The sequence below is a fragment of the Arctopsyche grandis genome, chromosome 5 (assembly GCF_051622035.1).
Source record: "Arctopsyche grandis isolate Sample6627 chromosome 5, ASM5162203v2, whole genome shotgun sequence".
NCBI classification, from domain to species: domain Eukaryota; kingdom Metazoa; phylum Arthropoda; class Insecta; order Trichoptera; family Hydropsychidae; genus Arctopsyche; species Arctopsyche grandis.
Window position 1 is genome coordinate 17346659 of NC_135359.1, and position 24967 is coordinate 17371625.

A 24967-nucleotide genomic window follows, 5' to 3' on the forward strand; every position below is an offset into this window, starting at 1 on the left:
ATGTACACCTCGTTCGTTCATGAACTTACTACTTCGTTCATATACTAACCAATATGGCTAGTTATACTGTACACAAATTGACGAACGAACTAGTTTATCAATTAGGCATAAGTTTAGGTATTCTCAATCATTTGTCCCATCCTCTATGTATGTAAGCTTACCCTGGGTTGCAACATTGTAATTACGATTATTTTTCCCATCGAACTATAAAAATCAATTGAAATTTCCATCGTTGACCAAACCGCGCAAAATGGCAATGTTTCAAAACGATCGGAAGGCTGTAGGAATTTTAGCTCAAATCGTTTGCGAAGTGAAACATAAAAGAGCCTTGTAAAAATGAGCGGAAACGGAAATTATAGCAACGTTGTAATGTGGTTTACATAGTCTTTCATTTTACATAAATACTCGTCTTAACATCTCAAAGGTTTTGAATTAAAATTTGAATGCGACACCTGGTGGAAATCTATTTGAAGATACATAGCTTTTGACTTTTGGCACTTTAACTAAAACCCAAGTTCATTTAGTAACCTTTATGTTCGTGTATGAAAAAACTAGTATGTTTATGAACGAATGTGAATGAACACTTGGGCTGCAACATACACATATATGTAGGTACATATACGCATGTATGTACGTATATGAAAATAATATTTTTATATATAATAAGCATTAGTAGAAAAAGCTCTAGTTCTTAGAGTCTCAAAGTATTACATGACGATGTTATTCAATATAACTGTACTCGCCGTGAAATGTGATATTATCAGTGGTGTCACCCTAATGGCTTCCATGGGATTCTGGAAACCCATTGTTAAAAATCAGAAGTTTCCCGAAACTCGTTATTTAATCTAAAATTTCATATAATTTTTATCAAAAATTGTACAAATCTTGAAAATTTAATGAACTTTCATGTAATAGTGACTTCCAAGAAAAAAATATATTTATATATGTATAATATATATTTTTTCAAAATAATTTTATTTTGGAAAATTACGCCACTGGATATTATTATATACATAAAGACGCTAATCTATGTGTGTGTGTGTTCTAACACTAGCCGAATATAATGAATCGATAAAAAGTCTAAATTCATTCGTCAAGGCTTTGCCGCGGTATCGAACCCGTGACCTCAAAAATAGCCTCTTATAGGTATACCTGAGTTCAACGACGACGCCAAAGTCAATTTTTGAATTAGCCTTTTTTTTTTAAACATTTATTGAATTTTTGTTCTCGCCATATAAAAATACGCAATTATAATAATTATATTTAGTGACATTTTGAACCGATTTTTTTTTGTTTTCATATTGAACAATTAAATATATATTTTTAAATTAAAATTAATTATATATTAATGATATTCGATAAATAAAATTGATTTAATTTTCGCGGACCCGACGAGGTATCGAACCTAGGTCCCACAGTTCTCGGCCTGAACGCGCTACCAAATGCACATCATATATGTATGTGTGTAATTTCTTGTGTAATAATAATATTCAACTTCACGAGGTCAATGACCGTTTGTTTATAATCGGAAAGTATTACATTTTGTAAACTAAACTTTTGTATGTATTTTGTATCTATTTCATTTCCGATTCTCAATTTCTTTTTCAGTTCCGATTCTCAATTCCTGTTTCAGTTCTGAATCCCGATTCCTGTTTCAGTTCCTATTTCCGATCCCTGTTTCAGTTCCGATTCCCGATACCCGATTTATGTTTCATTTCCAATTCCGATAAATTTATTACTATTCGTATTGTAACTTTATTTTACATAAATCAGATCAAATTTTTCTGAAACCAACCATTGAATTTTCAACGGGCAAAACTAGACTAAACAGACTAAAACTAGTCGAAGTATTATTGTACTAATTAAAAAATAAAAAAACACCATTAAAATTTCCAAAGATTATCGATTTATTTACAATGTAAAAATATACATACATATGTACATTCGGTAAACATGTTTAAAAATAAATAACATGAAATTTTTCAAAATAAATAACATGAAATTTTTAAAAATAAATAACATGAAACTTTTAAAAATAAATTCAATTAAAAAAGACTTAACACAATCAATAATTGATTCTACTCGTTGGAGAAATATGATACAAAAGTAGCATCACCACCGACGCTGACAAGACATTGCGCCTAAAACAAAATTACAACAAATTATTCATTTAAAATATTTTTTTACCAGTTATTTTAATTAAATAAAAATAAAGCTCTCACTTGATTTTTATGAGGGTTATCACTTAATATAAGTTCAGTCATGTAAAATGCTACAATGGCATTTCCTCCTAGTGCCGTTACATGTGCTCTGACTACTGTCAAAACCTGAAATAAACAAATTGAATTAAATATGATAAAATACTACATAGACTTACTTATACGTATAATACATATGTATATACTGATATTTATGTACCTCTGTGATAAAAGTATGTAAAAATCCACTGAGACCGCCTTGCTCACGAACACTTGTACTTTCTCTGACAAAAATGAAATCTAAATTGCCAAGATAGTTGAGGATGCGTCCTCCAGGTATAGTTGCGAGGGGCGTCATTACAACACTGGGTCTCCACTCCTAATAAAATTAAAAAAAAATTGCAATATTTGTCGATACACCAAAGTAAGTACTAATAATCATGCTACACTTACACTATTAGATAATGATTGAGTTTGAGTACTGTTAGTCATAACATGTCCTGGTGATTCTTGCTTTTGGCCTTTAGCGATAGTCATATTTCTAAAGTTATTGATATCAATCGAACTTTCTTCGTCTAATGTGAAAATCATTTCATTGGATTCAGATTTTTTTACAGGACATTCATCAGAAGTCTCTTTGTCGAATTTTTTCACCGTAGGTTCGGGAGCAGTTTGAATTTTACTATCTGACATGTTAGCAGGTTCAATTATACCGAGAGCCATCCCCGTAACAACTAGTTGAATTTCATCCTGCAATCAAAATGAATCATTAAAATTTTAAAATTATGTAAGAGAATATAAATAAATAATTTAAAAAAATCACAAATTAACTAACCGCTTCCGGAAGATCTAGTCTAAATCTCACATCACAAACAGCACAAGGGACCATCCTACGTAGTTTAAAATATACACTTTGAAGTAATCTAAAAAGAAATAGTGATAAAATCAAGTAATGACGGCAAAAAAAAATTAATAAAAAGTCAACGAAATAAAATAAAACCTATGAAAATGTTGATGCAGAGAAGTCGTTGGTGACATAAGGCGAGCTCTCCATAGTTGTGTAAACATCTGAAGATGACCTACGGAGCCTAAAGTTTCACAGCCCGGTAGACCTGGAACACTCTGAGTGTTAACAACATGCAGTCCTGCAGGTGGACGTGCTTCTGTTAACATTTTTAAAACTTCCAAATCTTCGGCATCGTCTACCTAAAAATTTTTATACAATGAAATTATTAAAAATCAATAAATGTGATATTAATTCATTCTAATTTTGAATTATTATAAAGACAGTACCTCAAGAACACAAGTATCTTTATTACCAGCATTTATTTCCATATCGGGAACTTCCTCATCGGAATCCTCCGTATCAGATATTATTACTGGCTGTTTAGGTTCCTTACCATCGGATTCCTTATTACATTATAAAAAAAAATCTATTATTTTAGATATTTTAAATATTAGACATTATAAAACAAAATCTTTCATAATTTAAATAATAAAATTAAAAAAATTACCATATTTAAATGATAAACATGTCGATTAGCATGAAGGGCATCGTCAAGTCCACGCTGCAGAGCGCGAAGTAAACGAGGGTCACCTGGTGCAGCACGCAAACGTGGACCACCAGCACTAGCACCCAATGCAGCTAGAAGAACACCAGTTCCAACACCAACCGCTGCTACAACGGTAGCTCCAACAGCAATAGTAGTCTATAAATATTTTACACTAGTGTTTTTACCCGGCTTACCAAACAAATAAACATACATACATACAAAGTCTCTTTCGCATATGTGTACATAATACAAGTAATCAATTTTGATGTAATATATGAACCTTCAATCCGAAGATAGCATTCATTCCACGAACTCGAAGTTTGGCGAGTAATAACCGATGCAATTCATATTCTAAGAACGGCAATTGATCTGATATGTCTCTTGCGGCAGGTTCCCCCCGTTGAAGAACTCTTGCTCTGCTAGCTACAGCTTGTACCAAACAACCCCGACCTACAATACTCAGTCCATCGATTGGTTCGATTGAGCACAACATAACACTCGGCACACGTCCTTTCCTTGATACAGAATTGAACGATTAATTTAAGCTATTATGATTATATAGTAACATAAAAAAATGAAAATCATCATGAATTTACTTGCAGACAGCACACTTAGTCACATTGACACGGAAAGGTACAGATCCACTGTTATAGGGCAGATGGCATGGTCCACACCGCTCACCTGTCCGTTTTCGATTCGGCTTTAATAAAACATCACACAATCAATAAAATATTTTAATTATTATCTTTGATCAAATAAATTATACTTACATGATTTTCCATAGTGGGTTTATGTGCATTAGCAGTAGCAGCAGTAGCAGCATTAGTGGCAGTAGTATTCTCAATTTTATCAAAATCTGTTCTGTCAAGAGATGAAGTTTGAGTGAGTTCACTTCGGTTAGAACCTTCGTGTTCTTTATTGGGTTCGATACTAGTTGCAACTAAAAAATGATAGTTCAATTAGCGTGTAAATACACAACTCAAGATGATGTAATTTTCATTACAGGGCTACCCTACCAGGATAAGCATTATTATACGGCAATGCGGAAGAAAGTCGTAAATCTATAACGGCAGCGGTTCCAGTCGCCGATAGCACACACACATCATCACTTAATATATAAAAAAAGGAATTATTTTGTTATGATAGCAAAAAAACAAATACAATATTGAAAAATGGGTGTCTGATTTCACCTGATGGAAGTAGTTTCTTGGTATGCTAACACCGCATTGCAACGCAAAGCTCTCATGTGTGATCGAACTTCTGTGCGCAATTCACTCCACCATGCATCACGCGGAGCAGGTTCTTCCGGGTTCGGAACACGTTCTAAGAGTTTAACCGATCTCGCTGCTACTGCACCTCCTACATAAAAAATGGAACATTCAATGATTAAAACAATTAAATTGCGTAGAAAAAAAAGAAAATGTACACACCTATATGCATAATAAATCCAGGAGGAAATTTGACGATAGTAAGAAATGGATATTCAAGTAAATCCAGGTTATCTTGGTTCATCGATGGACGTAAAACGGCTGCACCGCATACTCCAGTTGTTAAGGAGCCGCCTGTAATGAAAATTTGTAAACTTAAAAGTCGGGAAAAGTATTATTATATTCATCAGCCTCTAAATATACATAATATTGTATATATTATATATATATATATTGATGTTAGGTATTTCAAACACCGAATAAAATAGTGACTGTTATACGTTCAATATCACAGTTTTATAACACATCTATATCAGTATATCAAATATAAAAGCATATAAACTACACATTTAACAGTCAAAACTCAATATATGTGCATGTAGACAAACAACTGAATAAAGTACGCGAAAAACTCACCTAATAAATATTTATTTAGTTTTATAATCAGGCGAAAAGCACTTTGAAACGAAAAACCATGCAATTGATAGAAAATTAGTATGAGGACAGTTTATTCATATATTACAAAGTAGTTTTTTTTTTTTTTGTGTTTTTAAGTTTTTTCTCATACATAGAAAGCATGGTAAAAATAGCAGAATTGTTTTAATGAAAATAATTATATAGAAGTGGCTTAATTTATAAGATGTAACGCAACAATTTGGCGAACCGAAAGATGAATCATTTGAAATAGGTCCTTATATAGAATTCCTACTTTAATAAATATTTAAAAGTAATATGCTAAATACATATAATAGAAAGAATGAGCCCACACATGAAAATCTTAGATCAATAACATCTAAATAAAATAATTAGATATGTATTAAATAATTCATATATAAATAATTTAAACAGACAGATATATATATATATATATATATATATATATATATATATATATATATATATATATATATATACACTTTGTTTTTACTCCAGGTCATGCTATAAGAACATACATATGTACATATGTAGCTGTAAAGAAATCCATAAATCAAAATTTTGCGAAATTAATATAGGTATAGTATATAACATTCAATACATTCGATACCAAAGTTTTAAAACGCAATTTCATTAAAAATGATTTTGCATACAAATGAAAACTGTAACATAACAATAATTCAAAATGCAAATGATCGACATGTTTGTAATGAGTGTTTGAAATAGTTTTTATTGCTTTTATGGCTACAATTAAAAAAAAATTGTGAATGTAGATATTTTAGTATCGATTGGTTAATAATAATAAAATGAAAATAAAAGTAACTGTCTAAATCACACCCAATCAACTATTTAGCACGTAAGTTCGCAAAGTTGTCAGCAACCAAGTCTGCATTTAACAATATAGTTTTGTTTAATGTTTAAAGAAAAAAAATAAAAAAATGTATGTATTTATAAAGGTTTGTAGTAAGACTTGCCAAGCTGAATGAATAAAAGTCCGTTTATACTATCCAGCACAGCACGTCAACAGCTCGGCACGTAAAAGACTACTTCTATTCATACTATACAGCAGCGTTTCTCAACCTGGGTTCCCCTTGAGTAGCCCAGACCCTCTCAAGGGAGGCATAAACTAAAATTCTACTTTTGGGGAGGTATACTAGCTCTAGGAGGCGCTGTCAGAATATGTAAATACAATTTTTATATTGAACTAATATCGATAGAAGAACTTAAATGCTTTATTTGTCATCAAACTGAATATACATATGTTTGCGCTTCGGAAAATATACTAGCTTTTGCAACCGATGCGGCTGCTTCAATGGTTGGCAAATATCGAGGATATATCGCATATCTGAAAATAGGTGTGCCAAATATTTTTTACATAAGGTTGGGAAGGCGTTAAAGTGGGTCTCTTAATATTAACTAAATAAAGATAATTTTTGGATCAGCACTGAAATAGCAAGTATATTTCCAAAGCTTCGGGAGAAGGGAAATTTTTATTTCCTACATCTTATCTCGTCGAATCTGGATTTAGTTGAGTTATGTATCTCCTTCCAAAAGCTCGTAACCGTCTTGATGTTGAAAAAAGAGGCGATCTCCGTATGTCATTAACAACATTTGAGGCAGATATAAATAAAGTCGCTAGTTTATATCAGGCACAAGGATTACGCTAAATAAAATTATCTTTCAATTTATTGTTTAAAAAAATATATTACGTATGTATGCTCAAAATTAGCCAGCAGCATAGCTCGGTCGTTAAGCTTCTGCTTAATACCGAGAGGCACCGGGTTGGATCCCATGAGCTGACCTCGATTGAAAAGAATTTTTCTGAGTACATCTGTAGTGTTGATGGTCAGACTTGGATATTTGTGCTCCAAGTTGATCGTTTCCTATCAGAGTTTGCCAATTTTCTGATTTCATTGTTGAAACGGTTCCCATTTAAAATTGGCTAAAAACCTTCCTACCTACTATGTCACCACTATTTGAGTATGATTAATGTACAATAAAATGTATGTACAATTCATAGATGTCTCGTTAATTTGCGAGTTTTTCAGTGTCTCGTAATTCAAAAGACTTTAAATAAAAATGCTGCATTGTTTGTAATTGGCCAGGAAGGCGCATTGGGGTTTATCTGTAAGGCCTTCCTGGTATATATGTAAAAATAAATAAATTTGTAATTATAAAATAAAGTTTATATAATATATAAAATTTTAATATGCACTTTTTTTTCGAGAATATATCCGGGGGGGGGGGGAAGGCACAGAAAAATATTTAACGCAAAAGGGGGCCACAGTTCAAATAAAGTTGAGAAACGCTGCTATAAAGCTCCAGCCGTTTTCAGCACGTTCATACTTATTTTGGATGAGTGCAAGGCAAAATCGACTTACATATACATACATTACAGAGCGCGACGTTTGTTACATGACGTTTCGGAAAATATGTATACGCGCATGACAGCACTTTCGCAAGTATGGGTGCACTCACAATTATGACATCACGTCAAGCGTTAATATTTCCACAATGGCCAAAGAAACCGGCTCTGCTTGATGCGTTTTGGTGACATGTATTGCTGTATAATATGAATAGATCGTCTTGGTTACTGCTGTTTCGCCACATACACATTACGGAACATATGATTGTGTCCATATAGAACCTACTAAATAATATTTTTCGTACTGATGTTAACGTCCAGTTTCCGGCTTGAGCTGTACTGGTTGAAGTCTATTCATATTGACACAGCACAGACCGGCAACTCCACGGAATCAGCAGTACGAATAGTACATATTCTTTGATACATTCTATATGGACGCATATTAATGCGGGAATGCGCATGCGCCAATGGAATCTATAAATGCGTCCATATATAATGTACGAAAGAGTTCTTTTCATACTGCTGTTTACGTGCAATTGCCGGTATGTGTTGTGCCAATATGAATAGACCTATAAACGAACGTTAGTATGTAACGTAAAAAGGAATACAAAATATTTAAATTAAATTGGACAAATTGAATCGTATGGAAGTTCTATGGGATGATAATAACTTATTGTGAATAAACGAATTATAAAAATATATATAAATATTTGTGTAAAAGATTTAATTATTTCTCAAGTATGGACAGTTATATGATTTGTAAGTGTTATTATATGATTTGTTATGTTATTATTAAAAGCAAAAATATATTAACGTCTAAATAATATTAAACACCAAGTGACATCAAATACAATGTCAAAAAAAGTAACATCAAAATAAAAAAATAAAAATACTTTTGCGTTAATGAAACAATTATTACACCTTAAATACATTCCTAGCTTTCGTCATTTTTACTCACGTTTATAATGCATTCCTATGGCAAATGCAACAGCAAAATAAGAAAATTAGTATAATATTTGGATTACAAGAGATAAATCATATCAAAAAGCAATGGCGCGTGAAAAATATAATAAATAATTCAACGTCTTTTAAACAATTCACGCGAAAAAGTAAATCAATATGCTAGGACGAAAATATTCAGCGTACCTAAAAAATACAATTTTCTCCATATTTAAAAACAAAAATTTCCCTTCCATCACAATACGAAGTAATCTGCCAAATGTGCGGATCAAATTGTACCGTTGATTTGTAATACCGCGGCAATAAATACGGTAAATTGATGGCAAGAACACTATATGTGAATGAATTTACCTTAGACTTTACTGTAGAATCCACGAGTGTGGGGCATACATAATACATACTAAAATTGAAATTCGACATATGTATGTATATACAAAGCTCCAACATGTCGGGAATACAATTTTTGAAAAAAAATAATCGGACAATATTACTACATATGTATAATTATAAATATTTCGAAAGCGATATGATATTAAAAATTGTCTAGTGTTATAACCTTTTGGTGTAATGCTTAGGTCAGAATCGGACGATCTTCGATGAGTAACATTGATGTTGGAATTGATCGCAGTTCCTTGGGAGTCGGCTCGCACGTGTGCTGGACTGCTGCTGGCTCCTCCACCGGACCTGCCCACATCCACCCCACACCCACACAAGGCATGCTGGTTAATCACACTCATTCATGACATTTCGATAACAGTTATATAAATCTAACGATTGTGTGTATAAATGAAATCCTACATGTAATACGTATTTAATTACATATAAGTGGGGGGGTGGCAAACGGAGGGTAATAGATAGCAAAACAAAAAAGAAACAAACAAAAAATAAAGTAAAACAACGGTGCAAAACCAAGAATCCACCACAGACTAATTACCGTCAAGTTTTGGATAGCCGCAACGGGTGCAAGAATTTTTTTTTTGATTATTCCCCGGGTCCACGATGCACATTTTAAACTCCGGCAAATCCTTTGAGGAGTCTTGAGATGTTTTTGATGTATTGTAAATATTTTTAGACTTTCCCAACGCATCGTTAGTACAAATCGAAATATCCGAATAGTTTTTGACAGATTGAGAGTCCGTTTTATTTATTATTTTTTCTATATTGTTTTTACTGTCGTCTAATGACCGACGCCTATCAAGCTGTTTCATATCCCGTTGGAGAACGGTCGAGCTTTCGAATTCTGTTACCTGTTTTATATTAGTTTTTGTAGCTATCGAATCCAAATTGTGTGTTTCCATGTCGTGAGAATTATTCGACTGGTATGATAAGCTATCCGGACATTTCTTGGCACAAGTTTCGCAGTTCACATTAGGATCACTACAACATCGCAGTTCATTATACGAAAGAAACGGTGATCCAAGAACCGTTTCCTTCATCGAAAGCGACAACAAATCTTGAGATAAACTATCCAAATGTGAATCTAGCGTGTTATGTTTAGAATCATCGGAATAGCACGATAGGACGTCAGAATGTAATTCAAATGAGTCGTGTTTGCCTTCATGTTCGATGTCTAAATCCCCATGCAAGTGTTCTTCGTCACCAACAATTGGGCTATTATTGATTATTTCACCCATTATATTGACTTTTTCCATCAATATTGTCTGCATTGCCGTTTTGATCAAACTAGGGTGATCTTCTTTGTCTCCGGCAGAAAATGTTCTAAATTTTTTCCTCAACGGACCTAACGAAGACAGTGACAGTTTGCTAGCTCTTTGCAGTAAATTATTTTTCAACGGTTTCTCGGCCATTTCAGATGTCTGTCGGTGAAATATATTTTTTGGGAAATGAAATCTGAATCTGTGTTTATTGGGGTCTGCAGAAGACGGCGACGACAGAACATCGGCTGTCGCAGGCGATGAATAGCAACCGATAACGTTAACTTTGTCTAATAGCATGGTTTGAAGAGCAGAATCGACTAAGTTGGTTGAACTTATGCTCGCTCCGCCCATCACCGGTGGAAGATCTAAATTTGGATCGATTCGTGGTAAGCGCGATTTCCTTGAAAACTGCGCATTATCATCTCTGGATGATGTCGAGGCGTGAACACTTTCACGCAAATCACCCGTCGAAGCACGATAACTTTTATTCGCATTTAAATTACTCATATAAATAGTAGTTTGATCTACAGCGTTTTGAAAAGAAAGCACCTCGGTGCAATTGGACACATTAGAGTCTCTTTTACACTGATTTTCTTTCTTATCATATTTGATATTAGGATCTGAATTCCACATATCATTTCTGAATTCGAACTGAAGTGGTTTTGATTCTATAGACTTTGGAGAAATATTTTGTAATTTTTCATCCATGTGACTTATTACGTTACTGTCGATTTGATGCTCCATCACCGATCTGACAACACCACTTACAGTGTCTAAATTACAATCGCTGATGATTTTATTGCCGTCGGATATTTCGTCTGAATCGTCAGCGTCACTGCTGGAGTATTCGTCGGAACTGCACATTGTGGATGAAATGCTGGAGGCTGCAAGATTTCCATCACTCGGTATGGATAGATACGGATTAGTGATCATCGACTCTTTAGGTGTTGTAGGACATGATTCCGATACTCGTTTTATCGGAGCCAAGTTTAATTTTCCACTAGGATTATCAGAATTTAAGCTGATGTTATCTAAAGAAAGAAATTGAAGTTTGAAAGGATTTTCCGCATGGTCACCTTCGATCGGACTCGTGTTTGGTGGTGTATCGATTACAATAGATAATTCGGGAGATGTTTTTTTGTTTGTCGCAGAAGGTATTTCGATTTTAGGTTGTGATTTGCTAGATCTTCTCAATGTAGAACTGGGAGAATTAGATTCGAGGCTTTCTTTAATGCAATCCAAACTGGAGTGGGCATGCATTACAGAACGAACCAACAACGCTGCCATACCACTACCATCTCCACCGTCGGGAGATTTTTTTAAAAGTCGAGATTTAAGATTGGACTTTCGCTTAATTTCATTTTTTATGTCTGTAAAGGAAAATTTAGCAGACCTATCGGAGCAAATAGAACTGATTGATGCTCTGTCAGCGGTTTCTTCATCATTGGAAAAGTCAAATCGTTTGGTCTTCATTGAACGCATTTTCTTATTAAAAAGATTTTGTGACGAATTCCTTAGCTTTTTGATACTTTTTTTAAGTGATTTTTTGGATACGTCTTGCCGTAAATCTTCTTGGCGTAAAAGTTCTTGTAACATATGTTTTTCATCATCTTGAGTCATGGTAGAAGAGTTTTCGCCAGTATTGGTAAATGAAACGGAATTAATCTCTGTCTGTGTTTGGTTTAATTGATCATCCCCATAAATAGCAAGAGGTGGTAAACGATTCAAGATATCTGATTCTGTTAACTGATGAGAATAAGGCATGTCCGATTTGATGTTCTCAGATTTATCAAGATTAATGAATTCAAAATATTTTTTTAGTTGGCTATGGAGAAACACAATAGTGTGAAAAATAGACAAAAAAAATTGAATTTATAAATAAATGCCAATATATGTAAAACATTTTGATGTGACACAAAATACACAACCATGCAAAGAAAAAATAAAATAAAAAAATTAGTTCAAATAATTATCTTCATGTAATATAATAAATTAAATCAAATGTATGTGGAGTTTTTTAATATCGCAGCATTATAGTTTTAATAATATAAATATATGCACCAATTGACGAATTCACTAAATAAATTTCCATATCAAATATTAACTCATTATGGACCGTCCGAATTGTCCAAAAACTCTATGAGTAGATGTTGAATAATATAATAGATTTTGTAAATTAAACATAACTTCGAAACCTTTCTACAAATTAAATTAAAAATTGGGATACAATTTCTAAACAGTTTTTTTCGACCATGTGAATTATCAGATCAGTATTCCTCAAACTATGGTAATTGCTGTATTCAATGTTGTTTAAAATTTATATACATTTCAATATATTTTCATGTAATAAACTATATCTATTCATTTGAATGACATATTCAATTTGAGAAATATGTATGCTACGTGAGAAAAAGCTACTCAATTTCGATATCTGGGATTTGAATACCTTTCTGATTACATTGAGCAACAAAAAAAATTAACGGAGCGTAAACTTATCAATCCTCACTAAGATTGACCCTTTGAATTCAAATATGACAACGATTTTTGTTGGCTTGCTTTCGTTTAAGAGATATGAGCGTTTAAAAAAATGGTCAATTTTTAAAATTTTTGGCATTTGCAGTTTTTAATTCAAAATCTGGTACTGCTGTGCCAAAAGTGAGCATAGTATAAGTGGGAATCAATAGTTAGATGTTTCTTCTATTGATTGTATGTTTTAATTGCTTATAAATACTTATAATTAATAAACTAGCGAATTTTAAGTCAAAAATACACTTTTTTAGCTAATTTCGCTAATATATAATACTAATTTTTCTCTTAAACGAGAACAAGCCAACAAAAATTATTATCATTTCGAATTCAGTGGGTCAAACTTAGTAAAGATTGATTAGTCTCCACTTCGGTAAGAAAATACGTGATTTTATGTTGCTCCTTTCCAATTCCTGGGAAAAAATATCTTAAAAAATTTTTAACCATAGAAATATATATTTTTAAAATTTATTAATCGATATGTATGATATCTATGATTGGAAATTTGAAACTATATTTTTTAAATAATCCTTTGTTGTATGAAGTTTGGAGGATTTAAAAACACACACTGTGTTGACGGCCTTTAGTGAGTTAAAATAAATAGTGATATTTATTTTACTTATACACCCAATTATTTGTTAATCAGTTAACAGTACATTTGTGAATATGAACCGTAAAACCAAAATTAGTTGTGCTGTTTAAGAATTTAAAAAAAAAATCAGCGTTTAACCAAATGATACATATCGAATTACATTAAAAAAATTACGATTGACTTGAAAATAAGTTCATATAAAAAATAAAAAACTCACTGTTGAAGAGTATCTGGAGAATGAGCGACTTGAGAAGTCATGATATTGGGGGTGATAATCGAAAGCGGTTCTTGTAATCTCGATAGTGTTACAGCAGTTCCTGCACCCCGTGCTACGACTCCGACTTCACCTTCAAGATCTAAACATCTCTTAAAACCGATCACAGCATTGGCACCGAGTTCTATAGCTTTCAATCCGATTTTACGTTGAACCTGAAAACACATTGAATAGTGTACATTTACGTTAAATACAAAGTGCCTCAATCAGAAAGAAGAAATGTATTACTTGACCATTAAGTTTTAAAAAAGCGACTTGTCTAGCTTCATTAGATGCGCGCGGCGTTCTAATTTTATCTATCCATTGGTATTCCGGATCATCGTTGATTACGAGTTCTTCAACGAAACCATGAATAGCTTGAACTTGATACCCGTGCGGTATGATGGGAGCTGGAATTGAAACACAGGTTATTTTTTGATCATTCAATCTAATAGTGAATAACTTTCAAATTGGAGATTTGCCTACAGTGAAAAAATTGAACGCCACAGGAAGACTGTCGAAATTTATTGAAATCATTGAACAATTCAACTTTCACTATAACGTTTACTTCACCGCGTATCCCGTGCATTGTATCAAAAACTGGAATCCATCCTGACATTATGGCACCTGAAAAATGTTCTCAAATTACTTATTAAATTTGAATTATGTTCAAAGGCAATACTTAACGGGCATCTAACCTTTGCCCGGATGTGAAGTTTCTATACCGGTATGAAGCGTTAGAGGTAAAAGCAGTGGGTTCAGCGATATGTAGACTTTGCCAATAGCATCATTAGCCGAGTATGTGTCGTGGTCCATGAGACGCAGTTGTAACGGTTCGTCTTGTAACTCTGCATCATCAACCTGTTGAAAAAAATTTAAGTTAATTATTCAACACGCGTAGGAAGGGACTACGCTAATATTTACAAATGTTTAGGTGAACACAGTGATTGTGCAGTTGGCAAGCGATCAAAAAAGCATACGATTCTGTTATTTTCGCTTCGAAAATGATAAAAGGCATCGGTGATATTTACTGAAATAAATCAGATGTTGTAATATACGTAATTTTGAAGAATGTACATACGAAAAAAAATTTTCGAGAATAAGATTAATATAAAATATGTACAGGTGTCACATATAGACGAAATTAGTATACTTTTGTCAATATAGGATACTTTCAGAATGTTTTTCACACAACTGTGTATTAAATTAGAATATGAATATTGTGATAATGTAGGTATTGTAGGTAGTGGATATCGAAATGAAAATAGATGGGTTTGAAAGAAAACATATAATATATTGAATAAATAAATGTGAATGTTGACCTCGAATCGATACCACTCGGGACAGGACCAGTGAGGGTTGAGAGATTTGCGACAGACGTCTGTTTTGTGGGTGATACCGCCCAGTTTGAGTTCGACGTACGCATCGGTCGTGTCACTGCTTTTGTCCATCACTGGCAGATCACGACCTGCCAAAACCTTCACCTTCACCTTGGCTGGCATTTTCGCGACGTACGCTGGATTTCACTCACTCACTCACTGTCTGTACGCCAGTCGATTTCATTCACTCTCTCGCAAATGCACAACACCGACTGTCAAACTGAAAACTACACGATCCTTCATCAATAGCCATAACAGATCGAAAGTCGTCACTGTCTATATTCAACGATTATGTTTTTTAAATGTGATTGTGACTTTTATATTCTTACCTATCAACAGTTTTTATACTTATTACACACCTAACCACTTGATTGCTTCAAACTACAAAAAGATTCATACAGTTACATTTTTGGTAGTTATCGTTGTATTCAGGAGAATGATAGTGTAACGTAGAGATTAGGCGGGTGGCGCTCGTGGACCGATGGCTCACGAGCGCTAATCACCTGATCTCTCGTTCCCGCCAAAATGGCCTCCACGAATGGTTGAGCCGTATGCAACGGCCAACGGGATCGACCAATAGTTTACATGTGTATGTATGTTGTGCCCAATGGGTATAAATATGGGGTGCTCTCGGTCTGGAAAGCATTCCAGCCTGGGGCGCCGCCGAGAGCACACGAATAAACCGCTACTATAACCGTCCAGCGTCTTTCTCCGATTCTGGAAGCCCCCTCTTCACGTCCACGCAACAATAGCTTACAATGATGTGAGCTGGTGAGTGGTGGTAGAATATGTAGGAATCCATTTTCAGACGCCAGGGTGAACCTTTGGAGTTCAGCCAACTCACTTCTCCGAAGTTGAGCAACTAGCTCCTTCATACAGTACAATAACTTGTATTAACTGAACATAAACATACTATGGAGGATGAACGAATGAGACGACTGGCATGTTAATGCACGTGTTTATTATATGACAGCTGAAGACAGAGTCAGTAGTAGCTCTCCGAACCCAGCCGAGTTGGTTCCCACTCGCAGGAAGGCAACCAAACTCGACCATGTCGTATAAGCGAGCCGCCACAATACCTTCTCTGAATATACTGAACAATATACTGAAGCCAATTGATTGCATAATCATATATGTATTGTTATCAGTAAGCTTCGGCGCGACAGCGCTATTTTCCAGGAAAGGGAGTTTGCTTATTGTCAACTGTAAGACAGGGAAGGTATGTTGACCGTATCCCGGCCTAACGAAACACATGTTGTGTAGTTTGTAAGAGGATCTGTAGGAATCTCGTCATCGTCATCGTCATCGAAACATTCGAGAATATTCCACAACAACAAACCACATTCCGCGCAGAACTCGCACACGTAAACAACACGTGCACTTCTTGGAATCAATCGCCAAAACCTTCGAGACAGTTCCACCCCTCACACTCGAGCGGAACAAAACCAGTCGAAGCCCACCTGCAGCCATTATACTAAACTCAAGCGGAACGCCCCTACCAGTCGAGCGGAAACAAACCAGTCGAAGCATACCGCAGCCATTAAACTACATCGAGCGGAACGGCGCCAATCGTTCCAGAAAAGTCGACCCACAGCAGCAAGCGTCGACACACAGCACCAGACCAGTCGACCCACAGCATCAAGCGTCGACACACAGCACCAGACCAGTCGACCCACAGCATCAAGCGTCGACACACAGCACCAGACCAGTCGACCCACAGCACCAGACCAGTCGACACACAGCACCAGACCAGTCGACCCACAGCAGCAAGCGCCGACACACAGCAACAGAGAGTCGACATCCAGCTCCTGACCAGCCACCACTACACTACGCGGACTTGGAAGATCAACCAGCCGGACGAGCCAGCAACACACTGCCGTATCCAGAGACCTTCTGAACATAGCCGAACGACGAGCCAGCAACACACTGCCGCATCCAGAGACCTTCTGCACATAGCCGAACAACGAGCCAGCAACACACTGCCGCATCCAGAGACCTTCTGAACATAGCTGAATGCCAAGCCAGCGACACTCTACCATATCCAGAGACCGCTGAACGACATACTTTTGCCCAAATATAATACCTTTGTACAACCATAGGCAAACAATAAAACTTAATAAAACAAGCACAACAGTGTTTCGTTAGGCTGGGATACGGTCAACACATACCTACCCCGCCTACAGATCGTTTATTTTTGTTCAATTGTTACAATGGTTATTGTATGTACGAAGATGTTGAGCTTCAGAGAAGTGATCTGGTTGAACTCTAGAGGTTCACTCTGGTGTTGTGAGCTGGTGCGTCGCTTTATATACGTTCTGGCTTGAAGCGTGCCGTGTGCAGATGCTTTGTCTTCGTTTCCAGGACACGTGTGTTAGAGACACGTGTTGACCTGTTTTCGAGGCACGTGTGGTTTATAGCTATGGGGTCAGCGCCAGGACGTCGTTCATTTGAATGTGGTCGTGTGTCACGCGTAAATGACTTTTCAGGACATGTGTCGCGGTTGCCTGATGACATCACTGTTGGGTTTCGTTCGTTTTACGATCGAGTGATGAACTCTTTCTTCTGGAATGGTCGAAGGGGACGTTGCCCTTGAGTTATGCATGTTTGTACAGGATCGATGATGAGATCACTGGTTTTGATTCGTAATAGCACAAGTCGTGCTATATTCCTACAAAACCATTTTCAGACGACAGAGTGAACCTCTGGAGTTCAGCCAGCTCACTTCTCCGAAGTTGAGCAACTAGCTCCTTCATACAATACAATAACTCTTGTATTAATTGAACATAAATAAACGATCCGCTTACAAACACAACCGTGATTTCATAGGCCGGGATACGGTCAACATTATATTTAATTTTTATTGAATCTTGAGAGTGTTTGGCACAAAATAGTGGCTATAATATCTTCTGTGGTATATGAGAAACACATTAGTTGTTGGCCACTTAAGCTAGAACAATATACTGAAACCAATTGATTGCATAATCATATATGTATTGTCAGTAAGCTTCGGCGCGACAGTGCTATTTTCCAGGAAAGAGAGTTTGCTTATTGTCAACCTACAAGCTAGAGAGCAAAAAAAAGCTTTACAATATAAATTGACAATAGTGAACCCATTTTACAATCTGAGCGCATCTCTGGTTATCAGTAAATAGTGTGGGAACCCTACGACATGGTCAAACCTGGGCTGCCATCCTGCGAATCGGCACCGATTAGGGCATGTCGGTAGAACCACTTTACTTCCTGCCCGACCGTCATATTAAATAAATCTACAACAACACCGTTGTTTCACTCTTACCGCCCCTCATAATATAAATCTGAAAGCACAAAATTGTTTCATCAATGAATCCTTACTTTTTTATTTTGAAATTCAGTGGCCAAAGTACCGATTTTTTCTTTATTTATTTGAATAAACATCGCCTGGGGTTTGTTAAAGACAAATATTGTACGGACGCCAGGCGCTCTAACGCGCCTTAGAAATTTATAAAAATAAATAATAGGAAAGAAGAAATACATTTACCAGTGGATTAATGACATGTACTGTAATGGTCGAATTATATGAAAAAATATTGTATCTATTGAGCCATTTTTTTCCCTTTAATTTCATTGTGAAAAATATTTGTAACAACCACTTTTCTACAGTACATAGCAGCTGTATTATTAAAAGATGGTCGATAATATCATATGTTAACATTCCATACATTTAGAAAAATCAGTATTAACTAAGGAAATAAAAAAAAACTTAGCTTTGAGAAAAGAATTGGCGAAAGAGTTAACTTTGAGAATCGAATAACGGAACATTGGTTCAGAGAAATGATACTGTGTTGCAGAAGTAAGCAATCAGAATAAATGTGTGTACCTGTATTAAAAGATAATATTATGTTTATAAATATATGTATACAAAAACAAAACAAGATTTTTTTCATGAAAATATTTATTTTATTTTATGAAAGTCACACATAATATATACAAAAATAAAATCATTTCACAGCTTTACATTTTTGTCTGGCCTTCATCGCTTCAATATGATGTTGAGCGATTTTATATGTAATAGTACCCGGTCGTAAAAGGTAACCCTGCAAGGCAGTGTTGTAACATTTTAATAAAGAAATATCAGTTTCAGGGGGATTCAAATATTCATTGAAAGGATAGCATAACATATCTTCTGGACAGTCCAACGAACGCAAACATCCCGCATACTCGGACCAAACAATTTTACGCCATTTTATATTATGCTTTTGGGCTAGTGGAAGTAAAACACAAGCAGCGAATACAGGGTCACAGTAACTGACTGCTTGATACTGGTCGGCCAGTTGCATATACAAATCCTGAAAATTAGCAATGCCCAAAATGGTTCTATCAAAGTTCAATTTACTAGATACGGGCAAAGTTTTTTCTAAATCAAAAATTATTTTGACACATTTTTGTAAAAAGAATTTCACGCTTGAATCTAAGAACACAGAATTGTCACAAAGAAATATACAGATCAATCTACAAAAGCGGTCCGTTAGATGAATTTCATTAGTAATATCTGGAAAGTACATTTCAGAAATTAGAATCCATTTCAAACATGAACATACTATATTTTTTGTCATGTTTTCATGTTTACTAATTTCATTGGTTAAATTAGTATTTTCTATTATTTGAAATTTACTATATAACCCGAGTATAGGCATATAAATCCAGTCTCTTGGTAAAATTGTTTGGTTCCAATTTGAAATTATAAGAGTGGAATTAAATTCGGATTTATTTAGTTTCAATGAAAATATATAGCACTCAAGAATTACATTAAGATGATTTAATACTTCGTTTGATTCATCGATACTCAGATTCTTTAATAGACAATCAGTGGAGAACCAGTCTTTATTGAAAATAATATTTGTAAATAAAAATTCCAGTTTTCTTCTGAACCCAGTTGTTAATATATAAGATAATTTAAATGAAATATTATAAATTATTGTCTTCTGTATTTCAGAACAATTGGATTTGGTTGTTAGTTGAATTAAATCGAATAAAGTTGTCAGCTCAACTCTGGAAAACCAACTGTCACAAAAACTAGGTTGTTTTTTTAAATTTATAGCTAATAAATAGGAGGATATTCCATCATTTTTAAGAAAATTAGACGACAGATCAATATTCTCGTTGATTATCAAAAACTTACAAAGGGTAGATATAAATGAAAATGGTGACAGATTGTCCAATGTGGGTTGTAATTTGTGAGTGCTGGAAAGAATGATAGAGCAGAGACCAGAAATATTTGTATTACTGTTATTACGTGTTGCACGTAATGGAGATAAAATATTTGAACACGATGAAAGATGGTCTGCAATTCTTATGAAATTCTTAGAACTTATCATATTATAAATACACGCATTAAGTTGAGAACTGCTTACGTCTCTCTTAAATCCGATTTTAGACAATGTATTTAGGCAAATGAACGCTGATGAAAGAAGATTAAGTTTGATATTTGAATACATCTCCATCGTACTAACTTGATAACACCACTTAGTTACGCTTAATACAAGTAGACTGTCAATCTGATTCATCATATTAGTATCAACTATGGGTACAGTTTTGTTTTGGAATAAAAGAACATTAGACAATAAAGTAAACAGTGAAACAGCACGTTCATAAAATACATTTGAACAAGATGAAGACAAATCAATGCCATTAACACAATCATTAAGAGTTTTCAACACCAAAGGTGTAATATTACGAATTTTTTCTGAACCTACATCATATCTTACAAAAACAGACAGTACATAAAATGCTTCAGTTTGAATTTTAGTCAAATAAATTGAGTTTACCGTCATGTTTATATAATTAAATATAGAATCAAAAATGCTATACTTAGACAGGAAAATTTCTGTAATGCTTTTTGATTGACATGCGAGAACTCTAACCAATTTTAGAGAGTCGATTGTGAGTTTGTGGTTTTCACTGTTTTCTTTTAACGATCCTCGATGAACAATAACTTTAGGAATATATTTGTCAAATACATGCTGAAGCAAACCATCGACTTGAAGAATTTTTTCAGCGTTTTCTATAGAATCTCTCGATATTCTTATCAATATCTGCAAGCAATACTCAACACACAAGTACCCAGGCTTGATACTATTTAAAATATATCTGATTCTAGAGAGAATATCTGTGCGTAGAGCACCACTAATAAGATCCAAATCGGTCAAATGGAAATCTTTAAGGTCGGCCACATCGGTTTCAGTTTCTTCCGATTCAATTTTATTCGCAAGTAATCTCGGTTGGAGGACACCATTTTCGATTCCAAGCATATTATCTAGACACGACTCATCCACTCTGTGATAAAGCATGTTTCTCAATCCTTTAAGTGCTGGTTCAAGAATAATTTGGATATTTTCGTCAATGCCAAAACGTAAAACGAAAAATATCTTGGTGATTGGAATCTCAATAATTTCATCATAAATATTAAGGCTGTTATATTCCAAGAGTCCAGCTATAGTATTCAAAGCTAAAGATCTCTGCTGAGTTATAGTTGAACGGCAAAGTTGAAATAACTCATTCAATGTATATCCTGGTCGATGGGGCTCTTCTCCATGATGGAAAAGAGTTTTGGTTTCTTCGGTGTATTCCATGGTATATGGTAAGAGATAGCCTTTAAAATCAAATCTTGCTTCATAAGGTTTGCTATCAGAATTTATATTGACCGAAGACATGTTTTTGATCCATTCCAATTTATCTTTCTCGAGTGTGTCAAAATGAAGCCAATTACTGATTTCTGGGTGGGATACAATATCATTATCGGTAAAATCATTTGATGGAGTATTCTCAGGAATGATTTTATTTACTATTTCATTCGGGGTTTTAAATGTATTTTTAATCGGAGATGGTTTTTTATTTAATGATTGAATGTATTTTAATACATCAGGATCAATCGTTGTTAAAAGTTTTTGCTTTTCCATTAATATTTCTTCTTCTGTCATACCTTCAAGGATTGACTTATTTTGTAAATGAATTTCCATCGCATTATCTCCTTTAACCACCAAGCTACAATCTGGTACATTGGCTGATGTGTGTGGCTTTAAAGCAACAGCCACGCTTCCACTGGGTAATGTAGAATTTGAAGTTATATTTTTATTTCTTTTATTCTTCATACGTTGTGCAAATATACTTGTGGAGTTTGTATTACTATTTTCTTTTGCGGTTTGTAAGCCTGCAATGCTAGTAGTCGGAAGAGATGATGAATTGATTACATTCTTTTCAACGATATCTCCTACAATCGAAGCAGCTGGTACTGGATAGTAAACTTTATCATCAGGAGTATTCGCAGGTTTTTCATCGATGTCAAGTCTAGGATGTTTTTGTGCTTGAGGACCATTATCACATTCCATTTCATGTTTCTTTGTACCCACAAGCTTGGCTGCAGGTTGAAAATCTTTATTTGTACGCTTTTCACTCAAAAAAACTTTTTGGTTGGCCAGAATATCTTCATCGGAGTCACCAGGTTTGGGACGAGCGATCATAATGACAATATATATATTCAACAACAATACGAATAACACACTCCAACCTATACTTTGGTGTCGTGACCACACTTTGACAGTTCCCATCTATAAAGTTATGATATAAACCACTGCAATAACAGCCAAGTCCATAAGTTAGCTTAAAATTGTTTAAATCGGTTTTAATAGCGAGTACTTTATACACATGCACGCACGCACGTATTAGACAATTATTATATTCGAAACGATGGTCCGGTGATTATTCCGCAAAAAGCGATCTCGCATACGTCACTAAAATTTTGATCGCGGAACATCTGGCACTCAAAAACTATTGTACTAAAGAGAACTCGAGTGCCAGATGTTCAGTGATCGAGATTTTAGTGACTTTTTGCGGAATAATCCGTTTACCATAAAAACTAGTGGCTTGTGTACACATACTTGTGCACTCGGTAAAATATTGCAATTCGGATCAACGGAAGCCGCTATTTGATGGGCTGACATAAACAAAAGAATAAATTAAATATGATATAACACTATTTACGTCTTCCTCACCGTCCCTTCAGTTGGCAGAAATGCCAAAGGATAGGTTGGCATCCTGCTACCCCCACTCCACAGACGTAGCTCCCGGGTGTGCAAGCACAGAAGTGCTCTCTTCTAATCCGACTTTATTTGGAGACAGTTGAGCTCATAGCTCCTGTCCGAGCCAAAAACCCTCATGGCCGTTGGCTGTCCTCTTACGGCTTCGGCTTTTGTTTTCTCTTTTTTACTCTGACCATCTGTCAGTCGTTCTAGATTCTCCCGTGGGTCCGGCGCGGACCGCCAGATGCAGCGTCCCTCGTAAAAGCCGGCCTCGAACTAAGGCAGGCCTACTCAATCCACAGCCTCCGCCATAAAGGGGCACAGGCGCCGAGAAACTCCCCGGCGCGCCATCTACTCATCAATAAAAACGAGATCATAACCGTTACTCTTTTGTATAATTCCCCCACCCCGCACCGTTCCAGAGCAAGCTGATCGAGACGACGACACATCCACAGCCACTGGTCACCCATACATATACACACATTACAGCTGCTGCAGCTAACGTTCAGCTCCTGTCCCAGACGCCTTTCTTGTCATCAGACCTTCAAGAGACACAGTTGTGTGTCTCCCTGCATTCCGGGAGCCGAGCGGTCCACGTGCGGCTGAGCCTAGTAGTAGCTGTACAGTTCCTGGAGCTGCCGTCTCTTCATACGCCGCTGTTTACGAAATAGCCAGAAGCCGTCTACGCAGAGGAAGCACCTGGTGATCGAGTCTCTAGCTTTTTTCTTGTCAGCTTGTATAGCTGGTTGCGATTCGACGAGGAGTATAGAATTAGGAGAACTCCTACGACAGATAACGACACATTCCAGGTCAGTCCACGGTTTCGCCTTAGAATGTGTTTCTGGAGGACACCTGTACGCCACCTGCGCGTCCCAATGGGGTTTTTATTTCCGCGCGTGAAGGTGTTCGTCACCAGTGGCCGTCTCTGCAAGGAAAGTCGAAAGATGGAAAAAATGAAAATCAATTCGTCGTTAGCATAGGTCCGGGTTAGAGATTTGAAGGATCTTTACCATGTGCCAGGGTTACATTATGATGAAAGAGATAGATAACCTCGACCTACGTTAATGACGAGTCGACGAATCGATTTTAATTTATTCCATCTTTCGACTTTCCATCAAGTCACTTTATTTGCAGTGACCCAGACCCGTTAGTCACATACGAGTTTTTGGGTGCCAGATGTTTCGTGATCGAGATTTAGGCCTGTCACAAACACAGCCACTTGTGTTCACCACTGGTGGCCGAGCGCAGCCGCCGGTGGCGGCCACTTTTCGCTTCAGAGTGTAGTGTTTTTGTGTAGTTGAAATATGGACTCCGACACGGAAGCACTCTTTGCGCTGTTGACAATACGAAGACGTCGCATTGTCAACAGCGCGAACCGTCGAACAACAGTCGAAGACCGTTGAGGGGCGAGTGGCGACCACTCGCCGCGAGAGCCGGCCACCGCCCTAGCGTGTGGCGAGTGGCTGTGTTTGCGCGCATCCCATACAAACTCTATGAGAAATGCATTCCGCAGCTTGTGGCTGCCACCGGTGGCGGTAGCGAGTGGCCGTGTGTGCGACAGGCCTTA

The 24967-nt window shown here is 35.8% G+C and overlaps 2 protein-coding genes across 2 annotated transcripts; both read right to left on the minus strand.

Moving 5' to 3' along the window:
- Window positions 1-1884: 1884 nt before the first annotated feature.
- Window positions 1885-15607, minus strand: LOC143911632 (C2 domain-containing protein 5). Its single transcript, XM_077430605.1, has 20 exons — window positions 15290-15607; window positions 14666-14828; window positions 14454-14594; window positions 14217-14377; window positions 13932-14143; window positions 9873-12421; window positions 5182-5313; window positions 4942-5110; window positions 4768-4859; window positions 4522-4691; window positions 4348-4451; window positions 4032-4266; window positions 3713-3907; window positions 3492-3608; window positions 3199-3404; window positions 3034-3121; window positions 2652-2948; window positions 2419-2577; window positions 2223-2327; window positions 1885-2141 (listed from the first exon to the last, which is right to left on the minus strand). Exons 1-20 carry the CDS (start codon window positions 15467-15469, stop codon window positions 2079-2081), a joined length of 5538 nt encoding a protein of 1845 aa, XP_077286731.1. The 5' UTR covers window positions 15470-15607; the 3' UTR covers window positions 1885-2078.
- Window positions 15608-19272: 3665 nt separating this feature from the next.
- On the minus strand, window positions 19273-22940 carry LOC143911600 (RNA polymerase II-associated protein 1). The gene has a single exon (XM_077430558.1). It carries the CDS (start codon window positions 22927-22929, stop codon window positions 19324-19326), a length of 3606 nt encoding a protein of 1201 aa, XP_077286684.1. The 5' UTR covers window positions 22930-22940; the 3' UTR covers window positions 19273-19323.
- Between the last annotated feature and the right edge of the window lie 2027 nt (window positions 22941-24967).